This window comes from Lynx canadensis, chromosome X (assembly GCF_007474595.2).
Source record: "Lynx canadensis isolate LIC74 chromosome X, mLynCan4.pri.v2, whole genome shotgun sequence".
In the NCBI taxonomy this organism is placed as follows: Eukaryota; Metazoa; Chordata; class Mammalia; order Carnivora; family Felidae; genus Lynx; species Lynx canadensis.
Genome location: NC_044321.2, coordinates 46,638,387 through 46,660,720, shown reverse-complemented (window position 1 = coordinate 46,660,720; position 22,334 = coordinate 46,638,387). Strand labels below are relative to the sequence as shown.

The following is a 22,334-nucleotide window of genomic DNA, read 5'->3' as shown; positions in this document are numbered from 1 at the left end:
ATAAACAAAGATAGAAACAGATAGTGTTAAAGATGAGGAGACAGGCTGATGATGTAGAAGCTGAAATTTTTGAGCATTTGTTATGTCTGAAGCATGGCCCTTTGAACTGTACATGTGTTAGTTCATTTAATGCTCACAGTAATGCTGTGCATGTACTGTTATCAACCCTATTTTGCAGATGAGGACACTGAGGCACGGCAAGTCAGCAGTACAACTAAGATTTGAATTCAAACAATCTAGCACCAGTGACTGTACTCTTGGCTACTCTATCAGTGACAAAGAGAGACAGAGGAACGGGGAGCTGGGGACAAGATAGCAAACAGATGAAACCCATGTAGGGACAGAGAGATGAAGATGAGAGACAGGCACATGAGGAGAGTAACCCAATAAGAGAGATGCTAAGAGACAGAAAAGGAAAAGATTAGGAGAGAATAAAATAGGGAAACAAGGGCAAAAAGACCAACAAAGAGAGATAGAAACAAAGAGTATAAATGTTGCAGGGAAAAAATGGAACAGAAAAGTGAGAATAGAGAAAGATAGGTTGGGAAGAGAGACAGATGAATGCAGCAATATAAACAGAAAGATGACGACTGGGAAACATCCAGAGAGAAGTAGGGACAGAGCAGTGGAGACAGAAAGGCAGACAGTAAAGAGGCCAAGGAGCCAAAGGAAACTGAAAGAGAAATAGAAAAGACAGACATTCTGGAACACACAGAAATTCAGAAACAGATGAGGTATGGCAATGTGGTAGTATATGTATGAGGACAGAGACTCAGACCAAGATGAATTAGATAGGAACAGGATGGAAACAAGGCAACCTCCAACATACACAATATAGAGAGAGTGGAGCAAGGAGAGGAGAGAGATGGAGTGAGACTAGGTGAGACAGGAAAAAGAAACCACCCGAGAGATGTAACCAGAAAAACAAGAGAAAGCAAAATGTAGACAGAGATGGGGGGGTGGTGTCTGAGAGGTGGTTAACAGTGATGGTGAACTTGAGGAGGGGGAGACAGTAAAAAATAAGAAAGATAAAGACAAAATAAACTCATCTTGATCCAACAACTTGCAAGTCTCTTGGATATATCAGGGCTGGCACTAGGCTGTGTGGTGCTAACTAGACTATGAGCTTAAGAAGGCAAGGCCTTGGCCTTCATTATTCACTACTGTATCCTCTATCTACAATATATTCCCAATCATGTGGAGGACTACTGTTTGTTAAATATTAGGTCCTGGGAACCGTGTATGCATTGCATGGATTTTGCCATTGAATCTTTACAACTCTGATGTGGTAGGTATTATTATCATCATTCCCAGTTTACAGATGGAGAAACTGAGACTCAGAGTGATGAGTAACTTGCCCAAGGTCGCACAGAAGAACTAGGAGTGAAGCCCCAGCCTGTACCAATGGCAAAAGTATTTCTTGAACCAAGGATTAAGGTGAATCTTTTCCTGACCATGAACTTGAGGTGCAAACAAATTCTAGTCTGTCTGGCTCCAAGGTCTACACATTTGACCATTATACCACACTGCTTCAGTGAAGCCTTACTGACACTGATGGAAGCCTGCTGAGCCAAGGTTAGCATGTCCGACTCCTTACCCTCTCGAGCTCCCTCCATCCAGTGAAAAAGGTTGGCCTGGCTAGCTCAGAGAGACTGGAAAAAAGTCCTATGAGTGTCACTAATAAACTGTGGCAGACCCCAGCCTGAGATAATCAGAGAATGCTTCCTGGAGGAGGGGGTAGTTCAAAGAGGTCAGAGGCAGATATATACAGAAGTCAGTAAAGGTTCAGGATCCCTTATTTGCACAGGTCCCTTCTAAGGCTCTGTTTAACCATCAGTGAAAAATCAAAGAGTAATGAGGATTTGTTACTTTGCAAGAAAATTGAAATGCCCTAACATCTTACAGCTTATATATGAAAGAAACTAAACAGAAGTTTTCCCAAACTTGACAAGTCCTAAAAATGTACATTATTGTGAAGCTGAAACTTTTCTAAAACACAAATTTCTATCAACCACGCTATTAAGAAAGCCTAATATTTTTATTATTTCTGTAAGAAATGACCCTACCTCATGCTTCAGTGGCAAAATAGAAGCCATCAGACATCAGGAATGGTTACTGGGCCCTCATCTTCTCACCACCGAATCTCTAAACCTCCCATTAACTGTGTTCAGCTCTGTCTCATTCCTACCAGTTACAATGAGGGGCCTGAAGATCCTCCTCTTCTTGGAGGCTCAGTGCCCCAGATCCCAATCCCTCCTTTCTCTTTCTCTTCTGCATCTTTGTCCTCTCCCCCTCTACTGGATCATTCCCAGCAACAAACGAGCATAGTCTAGTATCTCCCATCTTTAAAGAAATCATGCTTTCAGGGCGTTGGGGGGGCTCAGTTGTTTAAGCATCCAACTCTGGATTAAGCTCAGGTCATGATCTCATGGCTCATGGGTTCAAGCCCCACATCAGGCTCTGCTTGGGTTTCTCTCTCTCCCTCTCTCTCTGCCCTTCCCCTGCTTGTGCGCTCTCTCTCTCTCTCTCTCTCTCTCTCTCTCTCTTTCAAAATAAACTGATAAACTTAAAAAAATAATTCTTTAACCCTCCTTCTACCATCATCTTATCTCTCTGGTCTCTATTCCCCTTCACAGCCAAGCTTCTCAGTGGAATTGCCTATACACCCAGGTCCACTTCAATAGGGGTGAGAAAGGTGTTCTGTTCCCTCAGATTTCATGGAGGGTCCTGTAATAATTTACACTCTCAACAGCACTCAACACAATTATTCCTGTTTGTTAAATGAATTTTATTTATTTTTCATGATATACTTTATATACTTTAGAATATACATATATGAACTGTTTGAATAAATAATAAATATCTGTGTACCCATCACCTAGCTTCAAAACCAGATCATTTACAAATGACAAAACCCCCTGGGTAACACTCCCCAGTCACATCTCTTTCCCCTCCCTGAGGTAACCACTATGCTGAATTTTCATTTTTCATTCTTTGCTTTTTTTGTGTAGTTTTATAACATATGACTGTATCCAAATACTGTGTAATTTTTCATGTTTTTCCACTTTATATAAACATATTCTCCTATAACTTTTTTTGAATCAGCATTAGGTTTTCTGAGTTTCATCATGTTGATACATGTAGCTAGAGTTCATTCATTTTTTCTTTATACTATTACATCGTATAAATATGTCTGAATTTATTCACCCATACTCTTGTTTCCATTTCTTGCTGTTAGAAACAGTCTTCAGTGGGGCACCTGGGTGGCTCAGTCGGTTGACCGTCCGACTTCGGCTCAGGTCATGATCTCGTGGTCTGTGAGTTCGAACACTGCATCGGGCCCTGTGCAGACAGCTTGGAGCCTGGAGCCTGCTTCGGATTCTGTGTCTCCCTCTCTCTCTGCCCCTCCCCTGCTCATGCTCTGTCTCTCTCACTCTCAAAAATGAATAAATGTTAAAAAAATTTAAAAAAAAAGAAACAGTCTTCGGTGAATATTCTTGTAGTGTCTCCCAGTACACATGTACAAGGATTTCTCTAGGGGAGCAATCCTCAAACTATTTTTTTTAACTCAGAACTTCCTTTATATTCTTAAAAATCAGGGGCGCCTGGGTGGCGCAGTCGGTTAAGCGTCCGACTTCAGCCAGGTCACGATTTCGCGGTCCGTGAGTTCGAGCCCCCCCCGTCAGGCTCTGGGCTGGTCACGATTTCGCGGTCCGTGAGTTCGAGCCCCCCCCCCCCCCCCCCCCGTCAGGCTCTGGGCTGATGGCTCGGTGCCTGGAGCCTGTTTCCAATTCTGTGTCTCCCTCTCTCTGCCCCTCCCCCGTTCATGCTCTGTCTCTCACTGTCCCAAAAATAAATAAAAAATGTTGAAAAAAAAATTAAAAAAAAAATCACTGTAAGACCCCCAAAGAGTTTTCATAAATGTGGGTTATATCAATTGATACTTGTTGCATTAGAAATTAAAACTGCAAAAGCTTAAGTATTTACTTTTAAAATAACAATAATCACATCATATTTAAATAAATATTTTATGAAAAATAAGTGTTTTCCAAAACAAAGAATAATTCAGTGAGAAGAGTGGCATTGTTTTAAATTTTTGCAAATCTCTTTACTGTGTTGCTTAATAGAAGGCAGCTGGATTCTCATATCTGCTTCTGTGTTCAATCTGTTTGATATCTAGAAAACTCCATTTTACATTCTTGAGAGAATGGGGGTAAAAGAAGCAAATAACACCTTACTAGTATTATTGTTTTGGCTCCCTGCCCCCCACTTCTGCCCCCAGGATAATCCAGACCACACTGTGAGAACCACTGCTCTAGGATATGTACCTTAAAAGGCTGGATCATAGAGTATGTGCATCATTCAGCTTTACTAGAAAATGTCCAACTTTTTCTAGAGTAGTTGTATCAATTTACACTCCTACCAATGGTGTATCCATTCCCTCTTCATTCATTCTGGTGTTCACCCCTACCACTGCACCAAAACTACTATCAAGGTCACTACCAGTATCCATGTTGCCATATCCAATGGGCCCTTTTCAATCCTTATCTCAGTTGACTTCTCAGTACTCTTTTTAAAAATCTCCAACACAACCCTAGTTATGTCCCTATCTCTTTTACCTCTTTCTCAGTATCTTTGCCACCTCCTGCTCCTTCACCCAATTTCTATCATTGGAGTTCCTTGGAGCTCAGTCAAGGATCCTCTTCCTTTCTCTTTGCTCTGTTTCAGACTGACCTCTTCTTTCATGACTTTTAATGCCATCTCTATACTCACAACCCTCATTTATATCTGAAACCCAGACCTCTTCCCTGGGATGTATATACCATTACCTGCTTTAACTTCTCCACTTGATTATCTTAAGGAAGTATAGAATTGAACCCTTGATCTTCCCTCTGAAAACCTGTTCTTTCTGTCTTCTTCATCACAGTGAATGACCTAGCCCATGTCAGATCCCTAGGATGCATCTTTGATGCTTCCCTCTCCCTCCCACCCCAAGCCACCACACCAACCCCTTTCAGTTCTAAATATCTCTCAAATCTGTCTACATCTCTCCATCTCCACAGCCACCACTTTAGTCTACTTACCATTATCTCTGACTGCAGTACACTTCTAATCTTGCCCACTTCCAATCCAATCCACAGAAGCCAAAGCACTTTTTTTTTTAATTATACCATGTCAATCCCAAATTAAAAACCTTTCAATGTAGTGTATTTCAGCATTTGGGAGATGTGAATTATCTACAAAAGAGATACTATTTTATCATGATCCATTTAATATGACACAAACTGAAACAAAATTTCATGAAACAAACTTACCCTCTTACACAATTCTATCATACATTGATATTTTCTATTCTTTTCTCAAATTGATTTCAGTACCTTCTGCAATTTAACATACATTTAAAAGTACTGCTTCAATACCTTTCCACTGCTCATAGAAATAAGATCCTTTCTCCTTCCCATGTCCTATAAAGCCCTACATAATTTGGCTCCTGCCTACTTCTTTGAGTACATATCCCACTCCTCTTACTCTCAGCTCACTATGCTCCAGCCACACTGGCCTTCCTGCAGTTCCTAAGTATACCATTTCCCCTTCTGCCTAGGGCCTTCCCACTTGCTCTGTCCTCTGTATGAAACACTTTTGCCTCCACTCATCATCTGCTAACTCCCATCCCTTCACATCTCAGCTTAAATATCAGGTCTTGCCTGACCCCCTCAGACTAAATTGTCCCCACCCATTTTTCTCCTTCCTATCACCCTGTTCTATTTCTTTATATAAGCTTATCACAATTTGTAATTATGTGTGTGTTTATGTGTTATAATTATGTGTTTGTTTACCTCCTGTCCTTTCCAGCACCAGACCATAAGCTCATGGCCTTGTTCATGTCTGTCTCATTCACTACTGCATAGCTAGTGCCTCACAAGGTGCCTGGCCCATGGTGTATGCTCCAAAAGATATTCATCAAATAAGCAGAGATCTGAAGAACAAATGAAGTGGAATTGGGGAAATGTGGAGAGTTTCACACAGAGGCAACAGCATATGCAAAGACTCAGAGGCTAGAGACACTAAGGAATGGTCTAACACTTTTAAACTTAGACCCAAGAATGAAGTCTGAGAGGTTGGCAGTGGCCAAACAAATCATCAAGGGCCCAGCTTAATCTTCCCTGTTGAAGAAGGTAGGTTTCCTTTTGAGCCAGTGGGGACTCATCAAAGGGTTCTAAGCATGAGAGTGATATGAGTTGATTTACTTTTTCAAGAGATCATACTGCCTACAGTGTAGAGAAGGGATTCCAGGGAACAAAACTGAAACAGGGAGATGTGACAGTATTTCAGGTTAGATGTGGTGCTGGCTGACACTAGGGTCGTATCAGGAGAAGTGAAGAGACTACATAAATAAATTTGGGAGATATTCGGGAGGTAAAAATGACAAGATCTGGTGATTGCATGGGGGTGGAGGAGAGAGAAGAGTCAGGGGTGTAACTCAGGCTTCTGCTCTGAATGGGGTCATTCACAAAAGTGATGTACAAAGAAGGACAAACAGGTTGGGAGGAGGATGACTTGAGGTGATGAAAAGGTTTTAGGTATTTCTAGAGTAGTCAGGTAGAGCTGTCTAATAACCAGTTGAATGCATGGGTCAGGAGAACTCTCTAGACCTCAAGAGGTGTCACTTTGGGAGTCATCAGCAAAGAGATGATAATTGAAGCCATGGGAGTGAATGTAATAATTGAAGAAAATAACACAGATAGAGAAGACAAGAGAGCTCAGGCCAAATCCCTAAGCAACACCAACATTTAAGGGTTGGACAAAGAGGAGCCTGGAAAGTAAAGGAATTTAACCAAGGCAGTAGGAGAAAAATGAGAGTGTGGTATAATGGAAGTGGCTTAAGGAGGAGGGAGTGGTCACAAGTGCCAAATACTAAGAAGTCAAGTAGGATAGCCTTTGAAAAAATTCTATTAGATTTTGTGACATAGGCTGTGGCAGACTTTGATGAGAGCAGTATTAGGCAAGTAGTGGAGGCAGATTGGAGTGGGTTGAAAGATAAGTGGGAAGTGGGAAAACTGAGACAGTTAAGTGTAGGCAACTCTTCTGAGGAGTTTATAGAGAGGAGAAGAGAGGGTGGTGGTTGGAGAGGGAGACCTTTCAGTAATTGTTTACTTGTTTTCAGATGGAAGAGACCTGAGTATGGTTAGATGATGAAGGGAAGGAGCACGGACTCTGTAGGTTTGGTAGCAAGAAATCAAGAACTTCCTTTCGGTGACCTCTGTTTATTCTGTAAAGTAGGAGGTGGAGGTCATCTGCTAAGGCTTAGGAGCAGATAGAAAAGTTGGTGGTTTGAGGAGAAGAGAGGTTTGAAAGGGCTGCTGTGGAGGTGGGAGAGAGAGCAGCCTCGGAACACAGTAGGGTTGTGGGTCAGTACTGAGGGCGTGGTAGAAGCTGAAGACCATGAGTTTATAGTGGCACAAATCTGTGAGCCTGAATACTTTTCTCCAGCAGTGTTTAGCGGCCTTTGCACAGGCATGGAAAAGGCGGACAGTTGGGCTGATCCAAGGTTAGGATGTTGCCAAGCGGATGCAATAATCCTGAGAACTGAAGCTATTGGCGGGAGAGTGGCGAAGTAAAGGACCATAAGGTCTAGTTTGAGCGGAGAGAAGTGTATCAAAGACAAGTCCTCTATGAGCCAAGCACTAGGGAGACTCTGGAACCTGTGGAAAGGTTTCTGGAAAAGAGATTGAAGGATGAGCAGAGAGAAGATGACCTGAGAGAGGGACAGAAAGGCAGATTTGGGGCTTGAGCTCAGAGACTTGCCTATGTGGGTCTGAAGGTTGGGGTATAGGGAATGAAGGCTGAGGGAAATTTTTAAGGGGGAGAAGGAGGGCCTTTGAGGGCGGTCACCGAGAGAAGTGAGGCGGGTTGGAGTGAGGGGGCGTGCCCAAGAGCAAATCCCGGGCGAGGGGGCGGGGCCCGGGTAACTGGGTCCCAGCGCCGCTGTGGCTGCGGCTGCCTCAGCCACGGCTCCCGCCTCCCCACCCCCCTTCTCCGGCTCCTTCCTGCCGGCCGCCGCGGAGACCTAGGCCGAAGCTGTTACCCTGCCCCCGCGGCTGAAGCTTCGTCCGGAGGGATTGGCTGAGGGCGAGCCCCGCAGCCTAAGCGCGCGACGCACACGCGCGCCCCCCGCCACCGCCGTCCTCTCCTCCCTCCCTCCCCTGTCCTGCCCTCCCTTCCCTTCCCCTCCGCCCCCCAGCCTCCGCTGCGGCGGGAGGAAGAACCCTTTCCGACCAGTCAGAAGAGCCCAGATCGATTCCCATTCGGGGAGAAAGAGACCCCGCACTCTAAACAGACCGACCGCTCGCCCCGGGGCCACGGAAGTGGCTCGCCTCTTAGAAGAGAGCCCGCGCCGAGCGCAGCCCACCGACCCTCACCCAGCTGCAGCCGCATAGACAAGCGCTCCTCAGCGGGCCCCCGGCCTCGCCGAGCCCAATCCCCGCGCGGGGCCCGGGCCGGAGATGCCTGGCACGGCAGCAGCGGTGGCTGCTGCTGCTGCTGGTACTGCCACTGCTGCCAAGGCTGCTGGCCCGGGCCGGGGCCGGGGGCTTAAGTCTCCGCAGTGGGGCTGAGCCCGCAGCCCCGCCCCCCGAGCCTGAGGCCGCCGCTTCGCCGGGCGCCCGGCCTCCTCCGCCTGCGCCTCCGCCCCAGGAGCTGGAGCCAAGCGGGGAGCCCGGGCCCCGCGCCCAGGCCCGGACCATGCATGGCCACCGAGCCCCGGGGGGTGCCGGGCCTTCGGAGCCCGAACATCCAACCACGAACCTCCCCGGCGCCGCTCCTCTGGTCACTGCCGACACGGACCCTGGAGCCTCTGAGCCCGGACTGCCGGTGCTTAGGGGCGCAGGCTCGGCTCTCGGCGGCCCCCTGGATCCCCAGTTTGCCGGACCATCGGACGCCAGCCTGGGCGCTGTTCCAGGCCCCCGGGTCTTACCCTGCGGCCCTAGTCCACAGCACCACAGGGCCCTACGCTTCTCCTACCACCTAGAGGGTTCACAGCCCCGGCCTGGTGAGTGATCGAGAGAGCATGGGAGCCCGGGCCACGGGCCTGGTACTGGAAGTGGGTTCTTGTTCTCGGGCCCTCTAAGCCCCACCTCGGGGCCGACCCGCTCACCCTGGCCCTTCGAGTCTTCTCAACCCCCACCCCCTTCCCTCGCTCCTCTTCCGTCCAGTCCTTTCAACCTCTGCCCGCGGTCTTCTCTCTGTGTCCCCTTGCCCCCTCAACCCTTCCTACCCCCTTATCTTCTATCCGCCGAGACTAATGGGAGAGGGAGCACTCCCAAGAAAAACGGGCAGGATTGCAAGGGAGTAAGAGGAATTTGGTTGGGGGAACAGTGTTTGTTTGGGGGAATAGGAGAGGAGTCTCCCATTTGCCAAGCACTTACATTGTGCCAAGCACTGGGCTGGGTGCTTTACATGGATTCTCATTTCATCTTCAGGAGTCTCCTGTGAAGTAGGTATTTTGTAGGATAGGAAACTGAAGCCCAGAGAAGTTGAGTAACTTGCCCAAGGTCCCACAGCTAGTATGGAGACAGGATTCAAAACCAGATATATTTGAGTACAAAGTCTGTGGTCTTTCTCTTTCCCCAAACTGAGGTTGGAGACCATGAAAGTAAATGCCAAGCCTTCTGCTTATGTGATTTTCTCCTGTACTGTTCAGCTCAGCAGCTCTGGAGTATGAGTGGAAAAAAAAAGAGGGATGGTGGATTGATCCAAGGTTGGGGTTTTGCCATGGTGTGTGTGGCGGGAGGACAAGGGAAGGAGGGAGTAGAAGGTGCTGATGAGAGAGATAGGTGAAAGAGGTGGGCCTTGGGGGTCAACCTGGAGGGGAGGGCTGGAAGGGCTGCTAGGTAAGGAGACAGCAGAAGGGGTGGGAGCAGAAGCCAGTTGTAGCAGAGCTGTAGAGCTGCAGGGCTTCAAGGATGGTTGTGAAGAGAAACCAGGATGCTTCAACTTGGATTTGCAAAGGTGGAGCAGCTCTAGGTGAGGCTGGGGCCATAGGCTGTTGCCTGGAGAGGCCTCTGAACTGCACAGACCTGAGTGTCCAAGGAGTCCAGCATGGCTTCCCCCATCTGGGGACATCCCCATGTGGACCTGAGCCCAGGAGCCACAGAGAAAGAGCAGTGTTATTTCTAGTCTGCCTTCCACTGGGCAACACTGACAGAGCTGCTGAGCCTCTGGGACCCCCCAGGGCTCATATCCCAGGCTCCATAGGTCTCTGGGACTATGGCCCAGCACAATTAGCAGTAGTGAAGCATAAAGCACTGGAAAGACGTGCCCCTTACTGTGTTGTGACCTTGGGCTAGTTATGGAACCTCTGAGAGTTTCCAGGGGCTTCCTCTTCGTGGGCTGGAGATATCCAACTGATAAGAGGCCTTTAACACCCTGCCCTGCATGTTGCTCCTGCTGGCTTTCCAAACACCCCTTGACAGATGCTGTATGCAGCAGGCTACTCACCCACTTTACTGTAGCACCTCCTTTCAGATCTTGAAACATGCCAGAAGGACTCCCACCTCAGGGTCTTTGCATCTTCTTTTCCCTCTGCCTGGCAGCTCTTCCCCCTGCTCTCCATCTGGCTTGTTCCTCATCTTTCAGGTCTCAGCTCAGATGTCACCTCCTCCAAGAGACCTTCCCTGACCACTTTGTGTGTGTGTGGGGGGGGAACACTTGTGAGTCTCCATCACAGTTGCCTGTGTGCTTCCATCCTTGCACTTAGTACAGTCTGAAATTATCTTTTTTTTTTTTTAATTTTTTTTTCAACGTTTTTATTTATTTTTGGGACAGAGAGAGACAGAGCATGAATTGGGGAGGGGCAGAGAGAGAGGGAGACACAGAATCGGAAACAGGCTCCAGGCTCTGAGCCATCAGCCCAGAGCCTGACGCGGGGCTCGAACTCACGGACCGCGAGATCGTGACCTGGCTGAAGTCGGACGCTTAACCGACTGCGCCACCCAGGCGCCCCCAGTCTGAAATTATCTTATTGTGTCTACTTGTTTATTGCCCATCTTCCTCCACTAGAATGTGAGTTCTGTGAGGGCAAGGGGATTGTATCTGTTTTGTTCACTGTTGTATCCCAGTGACTAGTGCAGTGCCTAACACACAGTAGGTGCTTAATAAATCCTTGTTGAACAAATGCCTGAACAGACATGAAGGGAGCGCATAATAAGCCCTCAGTAACTATAGGCTTAGAGAAGGACAACTGAATTCCTGCCCTCTAGATGCTCTTGGTCTGGGAGTCAGTAGCTGGGCAGTGTCAATAACCTCTGATTGATACATGGTGGTGATTCTGAGTTGCCTTCCCACTCCACCAATCCTTACTAATTACCAATCACAATACCCATCCTGAACTATTCCCCTCCTGCCCAAAAGAGCAAAAAAGTTTCCAGAATCCTTTTTCCCAGTGAAGTCCCTGCCTGTGTAGGTGTCTTTTTTTTTTTATACTACATGATAAAAAGTGTCAGGGAAAGACCTGACTTCCCATCCAACCATTCCTAGCTGACTCACTGTGTGACACTGAGTGAGTTTCCTTATCTGAGCCTCAATTTCCTCATCTAGAGAATGCCATGAGGAGTCTATGAGATACTGGTGAGAAGCTTGCAGAATAAAATAAAATTTAAAAAAAGAGAGAAAAACCTTCTGAAGAGGAGGCGGAGATATTACTCAGGCCCTGGCAAAGCAGGCGCTGGGCCATGTGATTCACAGCAGCATGGGGTGTGAGAGGCCCGCCTCCCCCACTGCCCAGCCTGCCCAGGGGTAGGCACAAGTGACTTGCTTCTCTCTCTACAGGACTCGCCTATAATTGGCCCAAGAAGCGCAGGGTTGGTGGTTGCAGTGTGTGTGTGTGTGTGTGTGTGTATGTGAGAGAGAGAGAAAGAAAGAGAGAGAGAGAGAGAGAGAGAGAGTCCTCTCAATTAAAGGGTTGAAACATTTTAGTCCACATGTTAAGATTTCTGTGTGCCTGCCGACTTCCTCCCTCAGACTGCTGAGGCCTTTATTGAATCACTATCCTTAGGGGCCAGTGGACCATCGGGGGAGGGTGGTGCTTTTTAAAATAATACAACTGACTCTTGAACAATGTGGGGGTTAGGGGCACCAAGCCCCATGCCCCTACTTGCACAGCCAAACATCTATGTATAACTTTTGACTCCCCCAAAACATAACTATTAATAGCCTACTTTTGACCAGAATCCTTACCAATAACATAAACAGTCAATTCCCACATCTTTTTGTATATGTATTATATACTATATGCTTAAAGTAAGCTAGAGGAAAGAAAATGTTATTAAGAAAATCATAAAGAAGAAGAAATACATTTATGGGACTGTATTGTATTTATAAAAAAAAAATCCATGTGTAAGTGAACCTGTGCAGTTCATACTGTGCTATTCAAGGGTCAACTATAGTCACATCTTATCCATGTGAAAAACCTTCAATTACTTCAAAGTGCTTTCTCTTTTAGTTACCCTGATTCTTGGTAGGGAAAGGGGCGATCGTTTTTATACCCATTTTCCAGGTTGATAAAACCTAAGGCCTAATTGGGTTACTGAGATAACCCAGTGAGATACCAGAGAGGGTTTTGAGAGAGTTTCCAGCTGTAGGTGTGCTCATAGAGATTTGGGGGAAACCCTACCCTATTCTAGATTTGAAGCCTGGAATATCCTTCCAGATGCTATGTGGGGAGTAGCTTGGGGCCTGTGTCTCAGTCAAAACAGTTGCACCTGATATAAGAGTCTTTTCATGGGTAGTAAAGAACTAAGCCAATTGAGAGGGGCAGAAAGAAGGCTGGCTTCTTCTAATTTGGAGCCTAGGGCATCATCAGAGACTCCAAGAGTTAGAATTGGAGCTGGAAAGGGCCCTAGACACCATCTGGTTCTGGGTTTCCCAAACTGGGTGAAAATCAGAATCCCTTATTGACTTTGAAAAAATAACTGATTCCCAGACTCCACCTCAGAGCCCCAGAATCTTGGGGTTGCAATCCAGGAATCTATTTAAAATTCCCCAGGTGATTCTGATGCACAGTCTAGAGTGGGAACTGATATTTAGTAGAGGTAGTAGAGGCTCAGAGAGGCAGTTTACTCATGGTCCTATAGTGAGTCAGCCTGATTAAGGCCTGGAGAATGCATTGGCCTCCCCTCTAAGGCCCTCTCCTCAGGACCCTATGTGGGCCTACCTCCCTCTCTCCCAACCCCAAAGGAAGGCATGTGATCTAAGCTAAAGGGAGTCAGCCCCTCACTCACATACACACAAATACCGGCTGCCTCAGTTTACCATCTATGCTTAGCTCTCATGAATGGCTGCCATCTGGCACTTCAAGCTGGAAAGCAGTTGCAGTTTTGGGACTCTAGGCAGAGGAAACAGGCATCAGAAGTACCCATCACAGGGCCTGGTCCAAAGGAAGAGCTCTAGGGAGTGTCAGCAAGGTTTGTAGAGCTAAGAGGAACGTGAAGGGCAGTTAAGGTAAGAATTTCAGTAGGAGCAAAGGCACTGAGACATGGGGCATCCTGGGAACTGGGACTGGTGTTGAGAGGAGTAAGGGATATGCCTGGGAAAGGGACTTTATCCTAGGGCAAAGGGGAACCATTGAAGGGTTTATTAAGCAGAGGAATGATGTGCTCAGATGTAGGTGTTTGAGAGATCCCCATAGCTACTTGTGGAGAGTGGATGGTAGGGGCACAAGAATGGGAGCAGAGATGATAGGCAGTCATCCCAGTGACAGGCAATTATAGTTTGGTTTAGAGTGGTGGCAGGTAAAGACAATAAGATCAGAGAGACATTTAGGTGCTAACATGAACAGGCCTTGGTGGTGGCTTGGATGTAGAGGCCAAGGAAGAAGGAAAAGTCCAGGATGAGTTTGTGTGTTCTTGTCTGAAACCAACTACAGTGGCCCAATGGGTGGTGGGGAGGCCATGTACATGCAAGAGAAGGAGCAGGTTTGACGGAAGATACTGAGTTTGAAAGGCTTTGGGGGACATCCAGGTGGAAGTGGCCAGCAGACATTTGGATGGAGGGTTGGAAAGCTCAGAAGAGAGAGGTCTTGGCAATATATGTTTGGGAATTCCCACCACCAATGCATACCATGGATCACAAAGCAGCTCATGGGGAAAAGTGTGTGGGGTTCTGGAGCCAGTCCCATCCCTGAAGACAATAGATAGTGATCCACTATCTATGATCCACACCCAGTTGGATCATTCATTACCTGACCAAATGTTGCCTTAGAAATGCCTTGGGGAGGGGGAGCAGTTTTTAAAGCACATTTGCATAAAGCTGAGGCCCATTTCACATATACCCAGGGTATTTGCTGTTGCAAAGAACTCAGGGAATACTCCTTAAAAGCAAATGAAACTGTCGTAAAGTAAATTCTTGTGGCTCCCTCCATGTTCTCCATTTTGAAGGCATCCTGTGAGGCCATAGAAGGAGGTCGCTTTTGGAAACAAGAGGGGGCTCATGACAGGAGGGGTGGTGGGCTCTGCTGGGGATTTTTGAAGAGCAGCAGTTTAGGATTCCAGGGGAATGTCTGGGAAAAGACCCAGATTTGGTTCAGTCAGCTGAGGCCTTCCAAACAAACACAACAAAATATAAAGACTGGATAGCTGGGAAAAGGACTTCCCTGACAGGACTAAAAGAATTGCAGTTCCCAGGTTGCAGATGGTTGACACGCCCTTCCTTGGCCCTTTCAGGTGCCTCTGTCCCTGTGGGAGGGCCCGGCTGGAGCTACCTGCTTCCTCAAGGGAGAGTGGCAGCTGTGTCCCAGACAGATTCCAACCAGGACTTTCTGGGGGCCAGTTAGCTAAATGCCTTAGGCAGATGTGGAGCTGGCCAGATCCTGGCTGGGTGGGGCTAGGACCTGTCTGGAATGAGGGCAGGAAGCACTGTCTGCCATTGGCCAGCCATGCAGAGTTATGTTTCCCCCTCTGGAGAATGCAGATATGTTGGAACAGTGAGTCCAGCCTCTCTGGGCTCTAATACCCAGTTCCTTGGGCCTGGAAGGCATCACATCTCCAAAAGGTGCCTCAAAACACACACACAGCTGGAGACAAGGATGCAGGGCAGTAGCTGAAGGAGTCTCAGCTCTCCTGGCTCTGCCATTAGTTCACTGTGCCCATAGCCTTCCTTACCCCTCCCAGGGCCTTAGTTTCCCCATTTATAACACTGGGACCTGGTCATCACATTTGTCTGGCAAATAATATGGCATCAATAAATACATGGTAATAAATACTTGGCAGATAAGGTAAAGTAAAAGGGGAGGAAGAAGGGCATTTCTTTATTCAACAAATGTCTATTGAGGACCTACTATGTGCTTGGCCCTGTGCAAGGTGCTTGGTGTACAACAAGACAGGCACAATCCTTGTGCTCATAGAGCTTCTTTCTAGCAGGGAAGATCTACATAACAAGTAATTCCAAGCATAGATGCAGCTGAACATATAAGGAGGGGGGTAAGCAGGGAAAAGAGGGCACTTGAGTTGAGACTCCAAGGATAAATAGGAGTCCAGAGGTAAGGCAAAGCGGAAAAGCCGGAAAAGCCGTTCAGGCCATGGGAACAACATGTGCCAAAGCCCCAGGCGGAAGAGAGCACTTTCGAGGAACAGACAAGAGGCCATTGTGGCTGGAGGGTGGGGGTGGGGAAGTGTTCTTGAGCTGGGCCTTACTTGTCCCCAAGCTCTGGAGGTTGGAGTTCATCTGGGAAAGGCTGCAGGAATTGAAGCAGACTGTTTTCATAAGATGGTTGTGGTGTGGAGAATACCTTGTAGAGAGGGTGGAGGGAAACCAGTTAGGAAGGTAGAGAGTGGGAAAAAGCTTATGGACTCTAAAGCTAAGAAAGTTGAGTCTGCTAAGGCTTAGGGTCTGCCTGCTTGTGTGAGTTAAGGGAAAGGGAGGAGACCAGGAGAAAGCCTAGCCTCTGGCTTGGGGAACTTTGTGGATGGATGTAACACTGTTGGGATGGGGAAGGCAGGAGGAGGAACCACTAGGGCCTGGGTGTGGTTTGGGATGCACAGAGTCTGAGGAGCCTGAAGACAGGAGATGGGGCATCGAGGTGGCAGTACCCAGCAGGCATCAGCTGTGCCCACCTGGGCCCCAGAGTTAAGGTCAGAAGGGTGAGGGGCATAGGTGTGTGGCTGAGGCCCAGAGGGAATGGAAGGCTCTTCCCGGTGCTGGCAGCTGTTAGCCCTCTGTGGCGCTTTCCTGTAGCCCATGCATGGAAAGGGTTAAGTCACAGAGGGAAGGCGGTGGGAAAGGCGGGACTGGCAGGGTTGGCCCCTGGGAGCTGCAGCTGGCAAAGAAGCCCTTTCGTTTGGGCCTGTTAGGTGCGCAGCAGCTGCCCACACCACTACCTTTGCCTTCACCTTCACCTTCCCTGCTCACCCCCTTCCCCAGCTCCTTCCCAGTTTCCCTAGGTGGGGCCTCCCTGACTAATGCATTCCAGGTGTTGACACAGCCCCAGGGGCGGCAGGAAGTGGGGCAGGGAAGGTTTAGGTCTTTCTTACTGTGTGCATCGCCTAGGGGCTCCAGGTTCCAGGCCTTACTGACTGCTCTGTCCTCTGGAGAATTCCTTCAGGGATCTCTGTTTGGGTCCTGAATCCCTGGTACAGTCCGGCAGTGGTGAGAGCCCCCCAGACGCAGCTCTGCCACTTCCTAGCTTTGTGTGACCTTGGGTGAGTCACTTCACCTCTCTGTGCCTCAATTTTCTCATCTGTAAAATGGGGTTATTATGCCCACCTCTGAGTGTTGTCATAAGAATTAAACGCCACAGGTAAAGAAAACCCGCAGCTCTCAGCATGACACATTATAGCCATGTTCAACAAATGGCCCTGGCCCTGGCCCACCTTTTTTGTTTCTGCCCCCTTGCCTCTCTGAGCCTGCATCCCTCACTGTCTCTGTCTCCCTTCTGACTTGCTTTGGTTTTACAGTTTCCCTCTCTAGCTGTCCAGCTCTCTGTAGTTTTCTTGTCTTGTTCTTCCTTGTCTTTGTCTCAGTGTCTCTTTCTGTCTCTCTCTGCCTTTTTCTCTCATAATCTTTCTGTGTTACTAACTCTCAAATTTGACCAGGCTTCTGGTGAGAGTGGAAGGGAAATGGGTGATGTTGGGTCCCTGGGGTCACACACAGCAGGGGTCAGAGGGGCCATTCCCTAGTGTCTCTGTCCTCACAGGAAGGGAAATCCAGCCAGCGTGGCAGCCCCAGAGCTGGGTAATTACTGCCCCCAGTGTTCCCAGCTGCAGCTCCACTCCCTTCCCTTCCTGTCCTCTGAAGTCCCCAGCCCCCCCTGGGGGTGGAGCAACCATCCCCATCCTTCTCTGGCCTCGGGTCCAGAGACACTGGGAGAAGGCCAGGCCCTTATAGCAATCCAGCAACTGCAAGAGGGATGGGCTGCCTGTGCTCCCACGCGACTGTGTGTTGTGTGTTGTGTGTGTGTGTGTGTGTGTGTGCATGCCATGCATGCATGCACACGTGCCTGGCTGCCTGGCTGTCTTTATCCCCAAGGGTCTGTTTTGTGTATATCTTAATGTTCTTATTTCTGTATGTCTATGTATACGTTTGAGTGTGTCTGTATATATCTGTGTGTCTATGTGTGTCTTTGGGTCTGTATTTGTTGTATGTTCCTATTTGCTTGCTTGTGTGTCACCTTGTTTCTGTCAGCCCCTGGGAGTTTCTAGATGTTTCTGCATGTGAGTTTCTGTTTGTAGATCTCGTCTGTGTGTGTGTCTGTGTGTGTGTGTGTGTGTGTTTCTGTGCCAATGTCTGTCTCTGTATGGCCCCTATGAGTCTATATCTTGGTTGTGGTTGTGGTTGGTATGTGTCTGGCAGTGGAGGGGGGTGGTGACTGCTAGTCTTTTGGCCCTTCCTGCTGCTTGCTCCTGTTCCGGAATGTTTTTACAAACCCAGGACTGTTCATTGTGCCCTCAAACATACTCTTCACCTCCCTACCCCTAGTATTCACACCATTGCTCACTTTTCTTCCTTTGCCTGTAGGACTGTGCCCATTCCACCTAAAACCTACACCGCTTTCTGGATGGTTGAAAACCACCTCCTTTAGAAAGTCATCCCCACTCATCCCTCCAAATGTGATTTCTTTCCCAATTCAGCAAACAATGGCTGAGGATGTGCTCTGTGACTCTGGACGCAGACATGCTTGGGATCCAGTCCCAGTTCTCACTGTGTATCCTCAGACAAGTTATTTTGCTTCTCTGCATCTCAGTTTTTGTGCCTATAAAATGGAGCTAATAGTACACAGGGTTGTTAGAAGGATCCCTTACAGGAAAGCATCAACACAATGCCTGGCCCAGAGTAGGTGCTTAACAAACATTTGAATCCCCATACTTTGTATCTTCCACTAAAAAGTGAATACCTTGAGTTCCAGAGAGTTCTGAAAGTTCTTGCAATCCCCTGCTCTCTTCTCCAGGCACCTTGCACAGGGCAAAGTGTGAACTGGACCAGGCAGAACAAAAGGCAGAATCCAGTTCAGGGAACTGCCAACAAGTATTGCATGAGCTAGCTCCCTGAGCCTGGTCAGGCCCAGAAGAGATTGGGCCCTAGCAGAGGGTGTAATAAGGGACCTTCAAGGCTGCCACCCAAGAGCCAGAGTATGTCAGATAGGGCAGGAGGTAAACAGCAGAAGTGTAAGGGGCCTTAAGGACCATCTACTTCAGATATCAGAAAGTGGTGCCCCACAAGTTGAATTTGACTTACAAATTTTGCTTGGCCTACTCACTGTTTTCAAGACTAGGGGGTTTCACATAAAAGTTTAGATTTCTGGTTCTCTTGAAATATTGGAAGATCTGAAAGTACAGGGCCCTGTTACTGCAAAGTGACAATTAGATAGAAGGGAGGGACTACTGTCCCTACTTCAGGGGATGCATGTGCTCTCCAGTTTACTCCAGTCCTTATCATTCCATAATGTCTTATACTGTTCTATTTTACAGAAAGGCGTTCACTTTCCATGAGGGTCCACACTTTACAGAAACATCCTTCACTTTACAGAAGGGGTCTCACTTTATAAGAGACTTCCTCCATGTTACAGAAGAGTCTTCTGTTTGGCAAAGAGTCCTTCATTTAATAGTTTTTTTTTTTTCAACGTTTATTTATTTTTGGGACAGAGAGAGACAGAGCATGAACGGGGGAGGGGCAGAGAGAGAGGGAGACACAGAATCGGAAACAGGCTCCAGGCTCCGAGCCATCAGCCCAGAGCCCGACGCGGGGCTCGAACTCACGGACTGCGAGATCGTGACCTGGCTGAAGTCGGACGCTTAACCGACTGCGCCACCCAGGCACCCCCAAAGAGTCCTTCATTTACAGACAGGTCATCCATTTTACAAAAAGGTCTATAGAACTCTCCTCGCATTTTAGAATGTCCCTCCATTTTGAAGAAGTCTCCTCCACTATGGAGAAGTTGCTTACCTTTACAGAAGGGGCATTCTTTGTATCAAAGAGACCTCCCTTTTATAGAAAGTTTCTCTACTTTGCAGGAAGAAAACTCCTTATTTGCCAGAATGGCTCCCACTTTCCAAAAGTGCCTTCACTCTGCAGAAGGTGCCTCTGTTTTTCTGCAGAGTCCTTATGTTCAGAAGACCAGTTCACTTCAGGAAAGGAACCTTCAGAACTACCCACAGGGTTCTTGTAGATAGCTCCCAGTGTCCTTCTCACACTTGACGGAACTTTGTGTTTGAACTTTCATGGAGATCATCTGTCAGACCAAGCAAGGCCTGGGTCAGTCTGGCCAAAAAGGTGTAGGGCAGCTGGACTGGACCTCACATTCAAGGCCAAGGTGGAAGGAAATGGGGCAGCTATGCCTTTATCCCCTGCTTTTTTCTCAAAGTGAGGGACTCCCCCTTCCCCACCAACAGAGCTGGCATTCCAAAAGGCACTTTCTTATTTGCTGTTCTTTCTTCTCCACTCCCTCTGGTCCCTTTCTCCACCCCACCCCACCCCACCCTACCCCACCCCACTGCCAGGAATTCCAACTGTCCCTGGGGCCTACCTCTTAGCCTGGAGAGGCTGAGATCTGGGGGCTGTAGGGAGAAGCATGCAGTAAAGGTCAGGAGGCCTGAGTGCTGGGGCCAGCTTCTGTCCACTCTAGCATCTCACCAGGTCCTCAAAATGAGGAACACACACATATTCTCCCCCATTTTGCAGATGGGGAAATTGGGGTCCAGAGCTGTAAAGCAACTACCCAGGTCACCATGGAGTTAATAGCTGAGGTCCAGTCTGAGGCCCTATTAGCTGACTTGAGATTGAGCCAAGGCTACAGCTAGGAGGTGGGAAAGGGGGTGTTGCTGTCCAGGGAGGGGGCATGCTAGCAGCGGAAATTACCAGAAAGAGGTGAGGGAGAAGCAGGGTCATTCCAGTGGAAGTGGGCAAATGGAGGAGCTCTTATCTTCAAACAGCTAGAGAGTAGACTTGTTCTGCCAGGAGCCCCAAAGCATGTGCTCAGGGCACCTGCCAAGTAGGGGCATGCAGCAACCAAAAACAATTTTTGGAATGATTTTTATTTCTTTTTTCTTTTCTTTTTTTTTTTAGCAAACAAAATTGTTTATTTAATTCAATATCTTTTTAATGCCGGCATATATGTTTTACATTATGAGTATTTTACATTATTTATTTATTTATTTATTTATTTATTTATTTATTTATTTATTTTTAAATTTTATTTATTTTTAATTCACATCCAAATTAGTTAGCACATAGTGCAACAATGATTTCAGGAGTAGATTCCTTAACCAATTTAGCCCCTTACCAATTTAGCCCATTCCCCCTTCCACACCCCCTCCAATAATGTTTGTTCCACACCCCCTCCAATATGTTTGTTCTCCATATTTATGAGTCTCTTATACTTTGTCCCCCCTCCCTGTTTTTATATTATTTTTGTTCCCTTTCCTTATGTTCATCTGTTTTGTCTCTTATAGTCTTCATATGGGTGAAGTCATATGATATTTGTCATTCTCTAATTTCACTTAGCATAATACCCTCCAGTTCCATGCACGTAGTTGCAAATGGCAAGATTTCATTCTTTTTGATTGCTGAGTAATACTCCATTGTGTATATGTACCACATCTTGTTTATCCATTCATCCATCGATGGACATTTGGGCTCTTTCCATACTTTGGCTATTGTTGATAGAGCTACTATAAACATTGGGGTGCATGTGTCCCTTTGAAGCAGCATACCTGTATCCCTTGGATAAATGCCTAGTAGTGCAATTGCTGGGTTGTAGGGTAGTTCTATTTTTAATTTTTTGAGGAACCTCCATACTGTTTTCCAGAGTGTCTGCACCAGCTTGCATTCCCACCAACAATGATTTTGTTATTTCGATGACAATAAATTGTCATGGAAAAATTCAAAACTCTATTATACTTCTTTTTTTTTTTTTAATTTTTTTTTTCAACGTTTATTTATTTTTGGGACAGAGAGAGACAGAGCATGAACGGGGGAGGGGCAGAGAGAGAGGGAGACACAGAATCGGAAACAGGCTCCAGGCTCTGAGCCATCAGCCCAGAGCCTGACGCGGGGCTCGAACTCCCGGACCGCGAGATCGTGACCTGGCTGAAGTCGGACGCTTAACCGACTGCGCCACCCAGGCGCCCCTCTATTATACTTCTTAACACTTATTTTACAGTTTTGTATGATTGTATTTTCAATTGAATTTGAATTGAATTTGAATTGGGGGATGGGGTACCATTGTCTTTTCTTTGCCATGCCACCTCTCCTAGGAATCCTGCCCTGATCTGAGGAGCTGTCAAGGAGAGCGGGGCTAGATTCTGTGTCCATCTCTGGCTGGGTTTGCTCATGTTTCTTGGTGTATCAACAGCTTTGTGTTGGGTTGCAGCCTGTGGCCTGTGGTTTTATGTATCTGTGTGCATAGTTTTGTGTCTTTGTGGATGTGCAGTTCTGTTGGCTTTCAAGTTTAACTCACATTGCTGTGTGAGTGGGGGCAATATGCTCTTTCCCTCTTTGTTTCATGGACTCCCCCAAACCAGGGGCTGTGATTACTATCCAATTATCCAGATAAGTAAACTAGGTTCAGATAGATAGAGAGGCTTGCCCATGGTCACGCAACTAGTAAGTGGGGATGTTGGGATTTAACCAGGGTCTGTCTGTATGACTTCTAAACCAGCTCTAATTAAGGTGCCACAACACCTCCACCCACACAGTCTAGTCAGTGCACGCTGTCATACCACCCCTCTTTGGAATAGTCACATACCATGGGTTTTAAATGATTGACCTTGTTTTTTAATAAATAAGACCAGATTAAAGGTTATCCCAGAAATAATGTCGCTGTCATGAGCATTCAGGTGCCTATTGCA

The 22,334-nt window shown here is 47.3% G+C and overlaps 1 protein-coding gene across 1 annotated transcript in view; it reads left to right on the top strand.

Annotated features, from left to right (window-relative positions):
* Positions 1 to 8,742: 8,742 nt before the first annotated feature.
* FGD1 (FYVE, RhoGEF and PH domain containing 1) overlaps positions 8,743 to 22,334 on the top strand; it is a 41,455-nt gene continuing 27,863 nt past the window's right edge. The window contains exon 1 of the mRNA XM_030305611.1: positions 8,743 to 9,049. Coding sequence (XP_030161471.1) covers positions 8,743 to 9,049 — 307 coding nt within the window. The remainder of the gene's footprint in view (positions 9,050 to 22,334) is intronic.